This window comes from Budorcas taxicolor, chromosome 19 (assembly GCF_023091745.1).
Source record: "Budorcas taxicolor isolate Tak-1 chromosome 19, Takin1.1, whole genome shotgun sequence".
In the NCBI taxonomy this organism is placed as follows: Eukaryota; Metazoa; Chordata; class Mammalia; order Artiodactyla; family Bovidae; genus Budorcas; species Budorcas taxicolor.
Genome location: NC_068928.1, coordinates 10,675,459 through 10,693,401, shown reverse-complemented (window position 1 = coordinate 10,693,401; position 17,943 = coordinate 10,675,459). Strand labels below are relative to the sequence as shown.

The following is a 17,943-nucleotide window of genomic DNA, read 5'->3' as shown; positions in this document are numbered from 1 at the left end:
ACAAAAAGTCAGACTCGACTAAGTGACACTACTTTTTCCAAGGTTTGACAAGAATTTTCAGTTATTCATAGTAAATTCTGTGTATCTGTGCTTTGTACCTTAATTAGACTAGCTGACCGCCCCCCCCAACCTTTTGATAGGTTAAGAAGCGGATTTACTTAGAGATGTACATCACAGACAATGCAGTCTCAAAAGGCCAGAGCCGTCATGGGAGAAACACACTCCAAGCCAAAGTGTGGGCCATCTCAAAAGACAAGAGGTCTGGAGGCCTATTTTTAGATTTGAGAAGTTTTGGTATTACTAATCAAGTCATTAGTTCATTAATTTCTGGTTTTCTCTACTAATTTGTATACTGGATTTAGTTAATAAGTTCTTTAGACAGAGCATATTTACTCCCAAACAAGGGAACATATGCAGACAGCATTTAAAATCCTATTTTTGAAGTGAGCAAATGCAATGTTGTAAAATTCTCACATGTGCAGCAAATAGTCTTTGATGAATTAAAAAATTGCTAACATACTAACATTAACAGCTTCTTTAAATTTTATCTGATGTAATCCTTAGGACAACCTGGCTATATATAATCTCTATTTTTATAGATGAAATCAAGGCTGAGTTAAAAACTTTCTCCAGGTAACATGTTAGAGGCAAAAATCTAAACCACTGTTAACAGACACATGGAGGCAAACGGGTTTCAAAACATATGGAAAGGCTTTTTGATGCTAAAAAGACTGGGGTCTCATGAGTTCTTCACATGTGGGTCAGTCAAAACAGAGTTCACCCCAGTTTATAAGAGGGCAGTTAGTTGTTTTATTTAGCTTCTTGCATAATTTGTACTTACTGGATCGCTTTGAGTAATAAGCCTCAAGTTGCCCTCCTAAAGCTACAGACGGCACAGAGCACACGGGGAACACAGGCTGAGCTTGTTTGTAAGGAGCACATGTTACTTACTCTGTATGCCTAATAAACTAGTGTACTTCAGAAACATCACTTCCAGCCTTGTCTTTCTCTGGATTTTCAGAGAACAGATACAGAGGCCATTATCCAAATGAAAATAAAATTCTTTCCTCTAAGCTCTATACTCTGGGTTATGGTTATACAGAGAATACAGAAAACACTGCATGCTCCTACGCAGTCTGAAGGGAGGTGCTCCTCAGTACTTGTGTATACACTGTAATGTGTTGCCTTGTATTGTCATTGCTTGACATTCACTGAGTTGAGACAGTTAAGATGCTGCAGATATTTAAGGCACAGAAGAGACTTAACAAAACAGAGATGGAATCAAAAGAATTCCCAGGCTCCCCCCCCCTTTTTTATTTGCAGGAACATCAAACCATCTATTTACAAATTTTCTGGTCTCCAATCAGCTGGAATTAACTAGGCGTGTCTTTGGGATCTTGCTGTCTGTGTCTGCTTTGGTGGATTAAAGAAAGGAACCAACCAACTGCAGGAACAGAAGGGTAGCACATGGCTCCAGCTGGAATTCAGCAGGGTCACCTGAGCACGCCACACCTGAACACGCAGTGGAGGGAAGGAGGACAGCTGCTCTTCATTTGTTTTCAGAGCAAATTCATTTGAAAGAGTGAACAAGTCGCCATCACAAGTCAAGTGTGTTATAATCACTTAGACATTCAGCCTAAGCAACAAGGCTTTCTAATATGATACCCCAAAATAAACTTATCAAGAAATCCCCAAATCCCCAAATTTGTACAAACAGTACAAATCAGATCTGCTTTCCTCTTTCCTTTCTTCAAACACGAAATAAAATGCAGGTGAAGGCGATGAAAGACAACTGGAAGCTGATTTAGAGACTTACACAAACCCTAAAGAATCTAAAAAATTGTAATGGTTAACGTGACTTTACTTAAACCATCTGGGTACTGCTTTTCAAGTAAGTAACTATTGCTAGAAAGTTTCTAGGTAGGGGGTAAAAGATGGTTAAGAAGTAACCTTTCCAAAACTCACAAGGCAGGTTGCTTTTCCTTTATTTAGTTTTGATCACAGAGACTATCCCAATTTTGCATAAAATCCTCTTGATACTGATACAGTATTATGGCATAAAAGATTCAAAGTGCCACTAGACCTAAGGACCAATTCTTTCAACCATGAACCATGGTGCTGGGTAATGTTTGAATGGGAACATTTGATATGGATGGTCAGATGAAAGATACCAAAATGTCAGACAGCCCATCGACTGCTGTTGCCATGAGATTCAACAGTCAACATCAGTCTGATAAGCTACCCGACAAGGTGGTACAGCCATGGAGATGTCACGACGGTAGGTAAAACAAGCAGACATTCAGGCAGGATTTGATCAAACCACCAGGCATTTCTGGCCTGTTGAGATTCAAACTCAATTCTACACTCAATATAATGTCAGTACCAATTTTCCTAAAGGAGAAAAGTGACACTATTTATCACTGCCCCGCCCCGAGCAAAATAAAATGACCAAGTTCAACCAGGAACATCCGAAAGGAAAAATCACATAACAAACACTTACAAAAGAAAGGAAAGAAAATTAGGTTATATATAAAAGTAACTTTCTGTCCACTAAAATCAGAATATGTGCTGAGCTAAAAATTAATAGCCATGAGAAAGCTTGTTTTTCTTTTAAAACAGGTTTTATCTCCATGTCCTTTGATTTATATACTATCATCTCTCCTGTTTTCACAAACCAAGTCCCCTCCATACACCAGTACCTAAGCTGCCCTTTCAGCAGTGTGTAGCCAGCTGCCCAATTCCAACCCAACCAAGAAACGCCTGGTGGTGGCCCTTTCATGCAAATAAATGAAGGCTTAAGAGACTGCGGCCGTGGTGGATGTGGCAAGGCTGAATTTAGTTGGTAGAAGCTAAAAGGAAGTTTAAAAAAAAACGCTCAAGAAAATGGACACAATTTTGGAATGATCAAAGATGTATTTATAAAGTTTTTTCATGACTTCATTCTAAATATACAGAATAAAAAATGGTGTCAGCTCATTTGTAAGACACCAAGATTTTCCTTATACTGTCTCACAATTGAAAGATCAGTTTCCCAAGAGGGTGTGCAATGCATCATAAAATGGCCTTTTTTCGAAGGTGGGAGAGGAAGGGTTGGGCAGGATGGCATATTAAATTTTATCATGATAGACATGCAAGACTGTTATCCAATCTAGTATAACTTATATACACTTTTGATGACTTAGAAACACAAAGAAGTCATATTTGACAAGCCTAAAAAGCTTGAAATATTTAACATACTTAGGAATTTTTTTTTTGGGGGGGGGCGGCGGTCGGAATTCTTTAATTGTACCACGTGGGCCTTTGAAAGTAACAAATAGAAGGCCAGTTTCTGTTAACTTTGCTGCTGAACATCACATTCCATCCTAACAAAATACAACTTGGATTGAACTGAGGGTGGATACCTTACCTTAACAAAGGAAAAGTATGTCAGTGCAAGATGTGGATTAAACTGCTTGCGGGGGCGGGGGGTTGGGGGGGAATTAAAACTGGTGCAGGTTGGAAAAGGGAATTTTCCTTCCTGATCTGGAGTCCTCCCATTTTAAGGCAGAACCCTTCCATTTTAATTTCTGCAGGTAAAAACTTTTCCTGCTTATTTGGTTTTCTCCTTTGGGTCCAACCGCTGCTGGATTCGTTTGGCATAACTTTGTGCCATGGAGTTAATGATGGACAGGATGAAGTAACACACCATTACAACAACCAACTTCTCAAACATCCAGGACAACCAGTTTTCTCCCTGCAGGAAGAAAGGCAGAACAACCCACGAGAAATGCTTCATTAGTTTGGTAGTAAACAAGGAGTCATCTACCATGTTTTAACGAAAGTAATGAGAACTTGGCGCTTATAACCTAATGAACAATTAAAAAGTCTTATCTCTTCAGCTACCCTGAAATCTACATTCAGGCCTTCTTACCCCCAGTTATTAAAGGTTTCACTTTGTTAAAGTCAATGTTGAATATAGTTTAGAATGGGGTGTGAGGTCATTTCTTGTCTTTCACTACATCAAGTCTTTGATTCAATTCTACTATCTGAAGTCACCATGGGGATACCTATAGAGTAGTGTCAAGATAGTTTTATATATATTCTTGTTCCAATATTAGGAGCAGCTTTTAAAACATAAATGTTATCTATTTCTGGAGTTATGTTTGGTCAACTGAGGGCAGCAAAGGGCCACATAAAGCGTTGTAAGGCCATTAAAAACAACAACAAAAATAACCCTATGCTTCCTTCAAGTTCCCCATTTCAGGTTATTGCTTACTCATCCTCTCCTAGTCATTTCCTTTCTTTGCTACAGAACTGTTTATATAAAAGGCAGGCTTAAAGTTTTTAAGTTCAGTTATGTTAACAGCTTTGGTTTATATTAAAAAAACAATTATTTTCCCATCAATGAAAAGAAAAAGAGAGCAAAAATAGATATTCAAATGAACTCATTAAATCCAATATTTTGTTATGCTATAAATCTTAACTTTCTAATCCACTTGGAAAGTATACTTGCTACTTATAAATAAATCACTGAAGATCAAGGTAATAACTCATTCTACATAACATATCTATTATTTTCCATTAGCCCAATGCTCGTTTTGGGGAGAAGTACAAAACAGAAGTTACATTTTTCTGCTTCAGACAAAGACATTTGCCAGTAGAGGGTACACAGAGCTTCAAACTTCTATTAAGCCTGACAAACCTCACTCTATTTGCCTAAAAATGCCAGTGAGTGCCATGAATGTAACTGCAGCCTGAAACCGTGGGGGTGGGAAAGAGAAAAAAACCAGGGAAAAGTCTCACCTGCGGTGTGCCCATTTCGCGTCTGTGGTGAAGCTTCTGCCGCTGGGCCTCCAGGTATTCCTGGAATGGCTTCTGCAGAGATGGACCTATGCCGGGGACAGCACTGGAGGCGTGGTACAATAACCCCAGGAAAAAAGACACATTTGGGAAGAAAAGCAAGAAAGAATGTTAAAGGAAAATCCACTTACCGCCTTGACTCAAAAAAGCAGGGACTAGACAGAAAAAGGAAAAAACCCAACAACAATCAGCAGAGCTGGCAAAATCCTGTGAACTCTTCCCAATGGATAAAAATTCATCCTTTCACAACCCCTTACGGGAGACAACTCTCTCCCACCAACATGTTTAAGAAGGAAATAGGAGCTGAGAGTCTAGCAGGAGAGTTGGTTCTCTCAGAGTGAGGCGAGCTCAGCCGATGCTGCACACTGGTGTGGTACAAAGAGTAAAATGAATGACTTCTGAGAAGTCTCACATTTATCACCACCAGTTCCTGTAAGAACTGGTTTGAACCGATTAATAAGGAAATGACTTATGCTTGTGTCATCCCTGGTTGAAAAAGAAACTGCCCGCCCTCTCACTGACTTGTCCCATCTTCTCCGAGGAGGCGGTCCTTTCTCAATCCAAGTCCTTATTAGGACAATCTGTGCGTCATCCTTATCCAAAAAGAATGCATTAGCAAATTTGGGAGGCACCTCCTACCAGGCAGAAGTCAGTGATTAACAAAGGAACAAAGAAGGAACTATGAACCTTGAATCACGTCGTGGTTTATGGTGGATGGCTTGCATAGAAACTACACAACGTTACTAAACAACTTGTTCTGAGATGACTGGGATAGAGATCGCTGATAAGTTGATGGACTCAGAGCTCCCTCTCACCTAGAATGTGTGCAGGCAGTGCTGTTAAACCGGTTTGGCAACTGTAGCTACCAGGCTCCCTATTTAGAAATGCTTGCAGGCATTTAAAAAAAAACGGTAACTTGGGGCGACTTAGAAAACCAAACATCTCTACTTTCTATAACCTTTATTTTCTCATCTGTCATAACAGGGCTAAAAGCTAAATGAGCCCAGTCATTTTCCTGGGGCCAGCAAAGGGTATTTTATGTATTTGCAACAGTACCTAAAGTTCTCCTCTAAGCAAGTATTAATGTCACCACGTTTTTTCTAGAACAATTTCAGTTGCTGCTTTCTCTAACAAAAAGCAGGAGTACAGAAGAGAAATTTCTTGCTACTATATTTACCAGAGGGTCACAAATACATACTCCTGGCTGACACTTTTCTCGGGTCTGTTAATGATCAACCAACAAGCCCTTAATAGAGTCCTTATTTTATATCCAAACTGTAATTGGTGCTATGGGGAGAGAAAAAAACTGCAAGAAGTGGTCCATGTCCAAGAACTCAAATCATTATTATATGGATTCAAAACACGCATGCGCACACACACACACACGAACTCATTTGTGAATAAGAGAATTTATAAATCAGTAATAAATTTCTCAACTTTTTGGTACAGAAGACACATTCCAAAGAAACTGCAGGGAGAAAAGAGAGACCAGTGTGGGGTGAAGTTGTTTAAGAAGTCCTTTAAGGAATACTGAAAGATGTGTAAAAAGGCCTGAAGAGAGATAGGTAGCAGAGGCAGTGACTTGCATGGATGATTCCAGAAGACCCGTAAGACAGATCTCAAAGATGGAGAAGTCTCCTTTCCTCTCACAGCCTTCTGTGTGGCCTCACGTGAGTATGGTAAACCAGCAGAGCTGTCTCTGAACTGTTTGCTGTTTTTCTGTAATGACTATTCTACGCAGGAGCAACAACAGTACAAACTTTCTCTTTAAAAGAAAGATTTTCCCTGGGTAGTTCTTTATATAATGCGTAAAAGAATGCATCCACTTACACTTGAAATAAACCACAGAAATATAAAAAAATCCAATGAAATAAATGTGTAAGAAGACTGGCTTTGAAGATTGCAGATTTTTAAGAACTTTTCTTCAGAAATTGATTCTTTTCCTTTTTTTTTTGGCTGGTGCACAGCTTGCAGGATCTTGGTTCCCTGATCAAGGGCTGAACCTGGCTCCACTGCAGTGAAAGTGGCAAGTCCTAACCACTGACCAATAGGGAATTCCCAGAAATTTTTTCTTTCACCCTTAGTAACAATACCTTAGATCATCATTTTAAACTCCCAAGGGGGGCTAGTTAAGCAAAAAAACTTATTTAGCGAGACTGAAATGATTGTAGGCTTACTTGAACAGCTAGGATATACAAGCAACGACTTGAACATTCCCTTTCTGATGTCCTCCAAGAGCTGGTTTCCGTTATGTGTGTCCTGTTTCTTCAGACCTCTAACTTCAGACCAAAGTTAAGCAAAACTATGGCTTACAGTTTTCCTCAAACCATTCTTGGGCTCCAGGGTCAAGTCATTATTTAAAGAGAAAATTAAGACTCAAGACCCAATGTTAGAAAGGTCTACTTTGCTGTTGTTGAGGTAAATGAGGAAGGCACTAGCAACAATCATTCTAAATTCCTTTCAAAATAACTGAAAAGGGTAAGTGATTTGCCACTGTAAGTCCATTAAGGGCTACTCTTTTGCCTGATAGAGAATATATGTTTACATAATGTGTAGCTTTCAAAGAATTATCCTGGGCTAATAAAGAGGTTAATTTTTCAAGGTGCTATGTTATTACATGCTTTAGAGTTTTGGGTGGTGGGGTGGGAGATTCAGTGTTTCATAGAAACACTGAAAATAGAAACACTTGAAAATAGAAGTTAAAAGCCTTTTATAGCAACATATTGACCAAAAATATTACGAATAAGTGCCACGTGATCCAAATAAATCGCAAAAGTTTACATATTTGAAATCTAGGTAATAAATGTTACATAATGGATTATTAGTCACATCCTCAAGTTTTTAAATATAGGCCTCAAAATCTTAGTTTTAATTTTTTTATGTCTGTAAACAATGGCTCAGGGCACACATGCCTCAGCTTATACAAAGCACTCTTATACTAGAGTTTTCTAAATTAACACTAAAGCTCTTTAAGTAATGGACTAGATAAAAACTGAAATTATAGCTTTTACTCTTAACATGCATTTAAGGAAAACAAGAATGCCATCCCCATGACCTCATCCCTCAAGTTATTTTCAAGCAGCAGAAGTAACAGCCCATTCTAGAAAAAAAAAAAAGAGTCCATTCTGACATCCAGGATTAATTTAAGGTACACACATGAAGAAAGGAGGGAGGAAGAACCTGCAACACAGTTGAGTGTCTTTTTATAGTTGGCTTACGGAATAACTTAAATGCCTTTTCTGAAAGCCATTAAACTCAGAGTACCTTGTGCACCTGGCTAAGGACTCTCATCTCAACCCATAGTGGGTGGGTAAGATGCTGCAATTAGGTGCTGATTAAGTTTAAAGTATTAGAGTTATTCAATACTATTTTCCAGTCAGTGGTTGTATTTAAATATACTTAAACTAGCCTTGTAAACAGCCATTTTCTCTAGGTGACAAAGCCTTAAAGAAAAAAGAAGGGAAGACAAAAGCAAGAATAAAATTAATCTCATCCACTTTTCCTTGCTGTAGACCTTCAGCATGGTGGGTAAAAAAAAAGTTGTGTGGATAGTAATACGTTGATATTTATTTCTTGACATACAAAAACACTTTTAGATAATATAATCATGAAGAAACAAATTTCCAACAAATTATTTAAATGGAAATATTTTTTGAACTTAATAAAGAAAGAAAGAAATTTTCAGAAAATGCAAACAAAAGAGAAGGAGAAAAGAAATCCATAGAAGTTTAAACTCAAAAGGAGTTTCATGGGAACAATATTCTGCATGCTTATATACCTAAGTATATGTTAAAACAGAAACAAGACAAACTTCTCCGCAAAATTCTGTCAAGGGCCTTGACCAATATACAAACAAAATCTATTATTTTTCTCTAGTTTTTAAAGCATATGTAACTCTGTTTTTGGAATCACTTATCTGATAAGAAATCTGTACCTTAAACTCTCCCCATATCAACTCATTATAAATAAAGGTCTGCACTGTGTTCCCACAAAAGCCAGAAAAATCTTCCAGAAGAAGCATCACAATCGGCAGAGGTTGCATTGAGTGGGTGATGTGATTACTCTGGTTTTTCAAAATGCTTACATTTTCATTTGCTGGTTAGTCATGAGCATATACACCCATTCCAAAAATTCATAGGTCATTGTTATTTGGTTTTCAAGGAACTCCCTTCAAACTGTGTTACTTTCAAACAAACTGGTTCACTAGATATAGAAAACATACCATTTGATTTACTTGAATCTGTTTTCCATCATGGACATAGTCATCAAACTAGCACTTACTATTAAAAGACCTGAAATCTTCCTGTTCATGGTTCTTTTTGGATTTTTCCAGCCAGATGTGTTTTTTCTTCTTCTTCTTTTTTTACTATAATTATTATTAAGTGCCATCATAAAACTGGGGCACAGTGCTTAATAACACAAGAGTAACATAAACTTTAAAAAATTGATTTGTCTTGTTTAGCTCTATTTACACAGTGTCTATGTGAAGGTTAAGCAGCTGAAATGCCTAAGGAAATTAAACAGTTATTAATAAAGTTCTAATATAAGCTCTGCTTTCCTAACCACTTTTTTGGAAGACCTTAGCATTGATGTGATTGTGTATGTCATATCATTTGCTTTCCAATATACTAGAAACTGTCTGACATGGATTTCAAGTAAGCCTAAAGGGCAATAAACCTTTGTTCATAAAAAAAAAGTTTTTAAAATTAAGAAACATTTCTTTAAACCTTTATTTCACTATTTGTGCAGTACTTTGAGGCTGATTTATTTAACATTCCTCTGATGATTAATTAGAAAATCTAAATAACATTCTCAGGGTGTGATTAGTTAAACCACTGAAAGCTTATGAATGTGAGAAAATGTTTTTACAAAATACAGTTCAGGGGTAGTATTAAAAGAAAGGGAAAAGAAGAGTTTAATCAAGTCTACTGCTGCTATAATTCAGACAGCATAATAGTCTTTTGAAGTAGCCTGTTTTTTGATAGCACCAAAAGCAGCTTTTAAAGGCAGAGAAGCCTAGACCAATGGTCTGTGAACATTTTTGATATATGGACATTATTCATGCAAAGAGTAAAATGTATAAATACAAATTTAAAAGGATAAAATACAGATGAAACATTAAACAATTTTAAATGTCTCATTAAGATGACCTTCATGCTAACTTTAGCAAATATTTCCGATTAATGGGGCATAGTAAAAACAGTAAATTGCAGCATGCCCCCTGTAAGCCCCTTTTGTACTGAGAACGCCTACTCTTTCCTGGGCTTCCCTAGTGGCTGACTGGTGAAGAATCCGCCTGCCAATACAGCAGATGCAGGTTCAATCCCTAGGTCAGGAAGATCCCCTGGAGGAGGAGAGTAGCAACTCACTCCAGTATTCTTGCCTGGAAAATCCCAGACAGAGGAGCCTGGTGGGCTACAGTCCATGCGGTTGCCAAGAGTCAAACTCAACTTAGCAACTAAACAACAACACTCCTTCCCTGTACTTGTAATACCCAATTTGTGATCTTCTGACATATGGATTGAGGGAGTGCCAACCAGACTAATGGTAAGCTATATCCTCCATGGATGTATAGCCATAATTATATCTATTTGTATAACCATAATGATGCTATTTACATTACAAAAATACACAAAAGGAAATGACAAAGATGAAAATAAATATAAATAGAAGTTCTAGTTTAGTCCCACCAATGGTGGAGACCACTGGAATAAAAAAGGGAACTAAACTGCAAGGGGTACAAATACTATATATATACACACACACACAAATATATATATATATATACACCCACAAATAAATATACAGATATATATATAAACTATACCTGTTCCCCAAAGGTCAAAATATCCTAAGGTTTAGTTAGCAGAACAACTCAATGTAAAATTGTTAGGTAACATATTAGAGAAAAAAAGGAAGCTATTTCCATAAAGATCCAGACTAAAGGTCTCTTTTCTCTTGCCCTTCCATGCTTTAGAATGGTTCTTATAGACCACTGTAAGGAGGACTTTTAAGAACCTAGACAGCCAGAACTCAAGAAACTGAGATTTGTGCCCACAGTTAAACTTATATTTATGTTTTAAATGAATATTAGAGTTTTTAGAATTTTATTGATTGAGGATCACTATATGTAAATCAATAAATCAAATTTATCCTCTGACTCCAGAGAATTCCTCTATCAGTTGAGATTTGGCCTGGGAGCTGAGGAGTCCTAAACAGACTCTTCTAGACTGAAGCTAGACTCTTCTGCTAAAGAGATTAAATTTTATAATTAAGGTACTGTGCTGTGCTTAAGTCGCTCAGTGGTGTCCAGCTCTTTGCAACCCCCTGACTATAGCCCGTCAGGCTCCTCTGTCCATGGGATTCTCCAGGTAAATATACTGGAATGGGTTGCCATGCCCTCCTCCAGGGGATCTTCCCAACCCAGGTATTGAACCCAGGTCTCCTGCTTTGCAGGCAGATTCTTTACTGTCTGAGCCACCAGGAAAGCCCAATTAAGGTACTAGTAGGATATATTTTCAGGGATGAAATAAAAGCCCACCCATACCCCACCTCCATTACACACTCATCTGTCTTCTGAACAAAAGAGGCGATGACAGGAAAGCAGAAGTTCAGTGACAAGGTGGACTAGCAAGGCCCTTTCTTGATACCAGTCTTTTAAGTAATTCTTTTGTTTTCAGAAATGTGCACATTTTAGTCAAACGCAGTAGAACTGAACACCACTCCTCCATAACCACCCCCCCTCACCCCCGCCCCCACTGGGCAGTGAGGCCAGGATCTAAACAGGCTTAACGGTTAGTATTTTAATGAGTTGTCATTTCCTGTCTGATAAAGATTCTCACAGTATTTAACCACCAGTTTCCCTGGGGCCCGACCAGTACTAGAACTCTATTCATAGTGACTCAGAATGGATCCCAGGCTCCTACCCTGATTCAACAATGATAGATTGCCCTACAAATGAAAAAACCCAAAAAACAAACACAAAAAACACCCAAAACCCTCCCCCCGCAAAACAAAACCTTTCTTTCCTCTGAAGGTAGACTGCTCAGGAGATGAAGCAGGCAAGACAAGAGGGGAGGTAGTTCATCAATCTTTCTGAAGAAGCCAAAGGCCATCATGCTAACATTGATTCATATTTATAGCCTTTTAGTCCTCAGAGATAGGAGAAAGAAAAAGAGAAACAAACTGATCTCTAATTAACCCAGGAATATGACAAGTAAACGAACTGGTGTCAGCTGCAAATCAACTTATATTTAACCTGGTAAAACTGAGATCCAGTAACACTAGGTGACTGAAATGAAAGTGTTAAAACCTAGGGCTTTCTCATATACATCAGTCTGAGTTGATAGTCTCTTGGCACCATCTAAAATTCGCTGTGATTCAACCTCAGGATTTGGGATTAAAACATCTTGAGTTTCATTCACAGCTGTGCCCCTTTCAAATTATTAAAACCTCTTTTGTACTCACGTTAGCCTATTGTGTGCTGAGTAGAATTATAAACACTTGACACCATCAGTTTCTTAGCTGCTGTGTAGAAGGAAGACCACTGCTTTATCGAGAAACATCAGGTGTATGGTTTCTACTGCCTCACAGCATATTTCTATCACAGCATCTTTCAAAAAAAGTAATTGGCAATGGCACTTGCTTTTGAACATTTGGAATTGTTTTCTATGAGAATCAGAATGAAAGTAATACCTCCTTACAATTAGCAGCTACTCTTTGAAATACGCTATCATTAAAGGGAAGCTTTTGAAAACAAACCTTATTTCAGAATGTAGACGTGAGCAACAGAAGCCAAACAGGCATTTATGTTAATGAATGAGGCCAGAGCTAAAGAAGCGGTCTCTGAGAACCAAGTAAAGTGATTGGCTGCCAAACAAAACCCTGTTCAAAATCAACTGATTTCAGTTACAGAAAATGACAGACTGATGGTAGCTTTATATGGTGACAAATTCATCTGTGGTTGGCTGAATGACCCACTGAGTTCTACGAATGAAAAGAAATCAGCAACAGGGACCCACAGACCCAAAGGTCAAGAATAGAGAATAGTTTGTGGAATTTTAAACTTCAGGTGAAAAAGCATGGAACTTCACTGGCCTTTATATCATGATGGTAAATGGATTAAAAAAAAAAGTGACAATATTGATGGGGATTTAATCCCATCAAGAAAAATCTAGTTACTCTAACCATTAGGCAGAAAATCACTAAATGCAGTAGATAACCTCAAAAAGAAAAGCCAGGATCTCTGACCTCAATGAACTTCATCCAGAAGGGTGATCAGAGGAATAAGGGGGGAAAATGCATTTAAACCTACAGTACAAACCCCAGTAGGCTTCTCAAAATAACACCGGTAGCAGCAAGTTTCAGCAGTGCCAGGCTGATACAAGTGTGAACAAGGAGACCGGCTAGGAAGAACTCATGCCGGCTTCTTGTCACATGAGGCAGCCCTTGGAAACCAGCTCTCTCATCCAAATCTCCAATTTCAAGCAGATTTCTTCACTGTCTTCTACAGAGCTATCTCAATGTCCCTCTCCTCTACCTCAAAAGATTTGGAAATCTTCATTCCAGCCTTGAAGGAAGAAGTGGTTAAGGAGGATAAATCAATTCCACTCAGGCTTTTGATCCTATCTCCTTACATTTCTTACTATTTACATGAATTTGAATACGTTTCAGTTTCCCATGAAGCCAGTGATAATACCCTATAGATTTTATTATGCAGTTTCATAAAAATATGTAAAGCATCTGGCAGAGTTCTTACTAAATGCTAATATCCAACCCATGTCCTTCCCTTTTTTTTCATTTGTATTTTCCATCTCTAGCTTTTTACTAGAGTATTTCCCTCAACCTAAAATATACAGAGGTCTCCCCTAATAATGAATAAATGAGTTCAATTAGTCCACAAATATTTATAGAACACAAAAATGTGTCAGGTGTGACCTTGGCCTGACTTTTTCTTTACCCACAATGTAGTCTGATATAACTGGGTTTCAGTATTCCTCATTCTACTGAAATGCTCTAATTATGGTTAATATTAACTTCCTAATACAATGTCCATTTCTCACTTTACAATCTAACTCCAGAGATCTTGCTTTAACCTTTCACTATCCTGCCTCTCTGTATCTATAACAAAAATACCAAAGAGTTAAGAGTCAAAAGAGAAGATAAACTACAGGAAAAGGACATGAAGAAGAAGGAGTTTTCTACCTGAAGTATAGAAGACTATATATATTAAAGTCAGTATGTACAACTGAGTCTCAGCAGCTGGGGTCTTAAAAATCTCTGTATCCTCTTCCAGTTAATACAATTATTTGTGTTCCACACTTCCATAACTTTTTCGATTATCTTACAATGATCAAAAAAAGTCAGACAATTGAGTATGCAAACCATTATATTTTAAAATGAAAGGCCAGATTTTTTTTTCTGTAGAAGAAAAAGTCCAGGCCAACACATCTCATTCTGACCACCTGTCACAGAGTGAGCAACAAGAAACAACATTAAGATTCAAGCACTTAATTACTCTGGTTAAAATGATCTTTCTTGCCACAGGCAAGTCCGACTCTGAGGTCAAACGTCAAGTTAACTCAGAAATAGGAGACAGCAGAGCATGGAACATTCTGTATCTGGTAAAAAGTCCCTGCTCCAGTCAACCCCATCCCCCGAGTTCAATGACTGAATTATGGAAACTTTCTTGTGTGGTGAAACTGGGGACTTTGTCTTCCAATGAGACCCTGGCAACCGAACAATGAGCCAATGGTCTGCTTATGGCTTGTTACGAGTCATACCCTTGATGCTATTTTCTGGGAATTCTCATCCTCTATTTCGTGAGAATACCGGAACATGTCATCTTAATCATGATTTTAAAGTTAGACTTTGGTCATGCTCTTTAAGAAACAGGTCCAAGTCTTTCATTGGAGAAAATCTCAAATTAAATAAAAATTAAGTTTAAAATCTTAAAAAAAAAAAGACTCTAACAAATGTAAGGCCTTTGAAGCTCCAAAGTTCCCTGGTTCTTTGGTTCTGTCCTCTGACTTCAACTTAGGGTACAAGAGAGTGAAAACAAATCCATCACATGCTTAATCTTTTTGCAGATTCTCTTCTTTGTCCTCTTGAGAAAAATACCATAAACCAAAAGGCTTTTTCAAGGCTATTACCTTTTTCTAACCATTCAGAATATGTTACTGACACTGTATCTGTTCAGATTTTCATATATAACTAGATAAACCCTTTGATTTAGGAGTAGATAACAGGGATATCTTTCCCTAAGCCTACTGATACTAATGGTTACTTTCCAGAACTGTGCAAGAAATAAATCTACAAATTATTATTTCTGGTCAAGGGAGGGGAATTATTTACCCTTAAAATTACAATAAAGTTTGGAGGTAGGGCTTATATTCTCTCTGGGCCCTTAGGACTGTTATACCATGACATGATATATTAAAACAGGTCAAAGGCATACTTAATTATGTAGCTGGGCCATTTCATAGTCACACTATGACTAGAAGCCATTTGTGGAAGGGATATTTCTTTCAGCCATCAGTACAGCATTCAAAGTTGTATAAAACCGATAAGAAATCTCACCACCAGAGATCTAACAGTCAACTCTAAATGATTATTTCCTTGCCACCTGGGGAGGTGAGTAGCCTGACATGGCAGGCCACAGGTACACCTGCCTAGACAAAATTTGACCCCAAGCAAGACTAACTTCTCAAAACTGAGAGTTATCTTGCTTATGTCCAATCTCTTGGCAAAAAAAAAAAAAAAAAAAAAAAATTGAAACATTTCAAATGTTTATCAGTGGGAGAGTGGATGAATAATTATCTAATGGGATAATATATAATGGTCAAAATGAACAATTTCTTTTTTTTTCCCCAGGTACAAAGTTTATTACCAGACACAGCATGACAAGTGGGAGAGCACGTGGGGAAACTGCTTCGTTAGAAGCAAGGCAGAGATGCAGAGACGCAGAGATGCATACCCTGAGAGCGAGGGTGTGAGTGACCCCCTTAGTGAGGAGCACCCCAAAACGAACGATTTCAGCAGCACACAAAAATATTAGCACCATAACAATAAGCAAAAGTCTCAAAAGATTACAGATAGTCTGATACATGTTATTAAGTTAAAAAGACTAAAATAAAAAATTATGTGTTCTTGACAGCCACTGAGTCCCCATCCTTATCAATAAAAGAAAGGAAAATACTGATCATACAGGACTGCAATTAGAACTAAACAGTAACCACAGCTGTGTGTGAAGTGTTCATGGCGTTTAATAAATAGTACTCTCAAGAATTACTTGTAAACTCTTTGATGAAAAACTTTGTCCTGGTAAAAGGCATTTTACTCATCAGAGAGTAAAGAAATGGGTACGTTTTTGAGGAGAAGAAGGCCTTCCTCAATCTTCCCTGACAGCACACAAAACAGTCACCTAATGCTCGACCATTCTGTTCACAGTCAGCAGAAACTTTGGAAAACAAGAGGTGAAAAGAGGCAACATAAAAATGGAGAGGAAAGGCATTTTAAAAATCCACATGCCTTAGAATTTTAAATCACTGACATGAGTGCATTGCAACTACATGTAGGGTATTTTGAAATAGGACATTTCACATTTTGACTGCAAGTTAAAAAGATTACCAGTGGGCTCCTGAAACTGGGGAAGAAATGCTAGTCAAAAGAAACACGGTTTGCAAGAACAGCAATCACAAGTGGATAAAGAGAGGAATTAAATAAGCAGCCTGTGTCAGGGTTTATATTCAAACTTGGACTTGTTTTGTCCAAAGCCTATCTGCTCTTTTTACATTATATTCCATAGCTGTCCTTACTCTCAGGATTCATTTTTCATGCTTCCTTGGCTTTCAGTTCAGTTCAGTCGCTCAGTCGTATCCGACTCTTTGTGACCCCATGAATAACAGCACGCCAGGCCTCCCTGTCCATCACCAACTCCCAGAGTTCACTCAGACTCACGTCCATTGAGTCAGTGATGCCATCCAGCCATCTCATCCTCTGTCGTCCCCTTCTCCTCCTGCCCCCAATCCCTCCCAGCATCAGAGTCTTTTCCAATGAGTCAACTCTTCGCATGAGGTGGCCAAAGTACTGGAGCTTCAGCTTTACCATCATTCCTTCCAAAGAAATCCCGGGGCTGATCTCCTTCAGAATGGACTGGTTGGATCTCCTTGCAGTCCAAGGGACTCTCAAGAGTCTTCTCCAACACCACAGTTCAAATGCATCAGTTCTTCGGTGCTCAGCCTTCTTCACAGTCCAACTCTCACATCCATACATGACCACTGGGAAAACCATGGCCTTGACTAGATGGACCTTAGTCGGCAAAGTAATGTCTGCTTTTGAATACGCTATCTAGGCTGGTCATAACTTTCCTTCCAAGAAGTAAGCGTCTTTTAATTTCATGGCTGCAGTCACAATCTGCAGCGATTTTGGAGCCCCCCAAAATAAAGTCTGACACTGTTTCCACTGTTTCCCCATCTATTTCCTATGAAGTGCTGGGACCAGATGCCATGATCTTCGTTTTCTGAATGTTGAGCTTTAAGCCAACTTTTTCACTCTCCTCTTTCACTTTCATCAAGAGGCTTTTAGTTCCTCTTCACTTTCTGCCTTAAGGGTGATGTCATCTGCATTTCTGAGGTTATTGATATTTCTCCCCGTAATCTTGATTCCAGCTTGTGTTTCTTCCAGTCCAGTGTTTCTCATGATGTACTCTGCATAGAAGTTAAATAAGCAGGGTGACAATATACAGCCTTGATGTACTCCTTTTTCTATTTGAAACCAGTCTGTTGTTCCATGTCCAGTTCTAACTGTTGCTTCCTGACCTGCATATAGGTTTCTCAAGAGGCAGGTCAGATGGTCTGGTATTCCCATCTCTCTCAGAATTTTCCACAGTTTCTTGTGATCCACACAGTCAAAGGCTTTGGCATAGTCAATAAAGCAGAAATAGATGTTTTTCTGGAACTCTCTTGCTTTTTCAATGATCCAGCGGATGTTGGCAATTTGATCTCTGGTTCCTCTGCCTTTTCTAAAACCAGCTTGAACATCAGGAAGTTCACGGTTCACGTGTTGCTGAAGCCTGGCTTGGAGAATTTTGAGCATTACTTTACT

At 38.4% G+C, this 17,943-nt stretch overlaps 1 protein-coding gene across 4 annotated transcripts in view; it reads right to left on the bottom strand.

Moving 5' to 3' along the window:
* Positions 1-2,893: 2,893 nt before the first annotated feature.
* The window catches only part of VMP1 (vacuole membrane protein 1), a 124,695-nt gene continuing 109,645 nt past the window's right edge, over positions 2,894-17,943 (bottom strand). For 3 of the 4 annotated variants that reach the window (XM_052657920.1, XM_052657924.1, XM_052657921.1), the window contains 2 exons: positions 4,783-4,885; positions 2,894-3,733 (listed from right to left, as the gene is read on the bottom strand). In XM_052657920.1, the coding sequence (XP_052513880.1) occupies positions 3,590-3,733; positions 4,783-4,885 (247 nt within the window). In that variant the 3' untranslated portion in view covers positions 2,894-3,589. Of the gene's footprint in view, positions 3,734-4,695; positions 4,886-17,943 lie in introns of those variants that run through there. The other variant, XM_052657922.1, reaches the window with a different exon arrangement.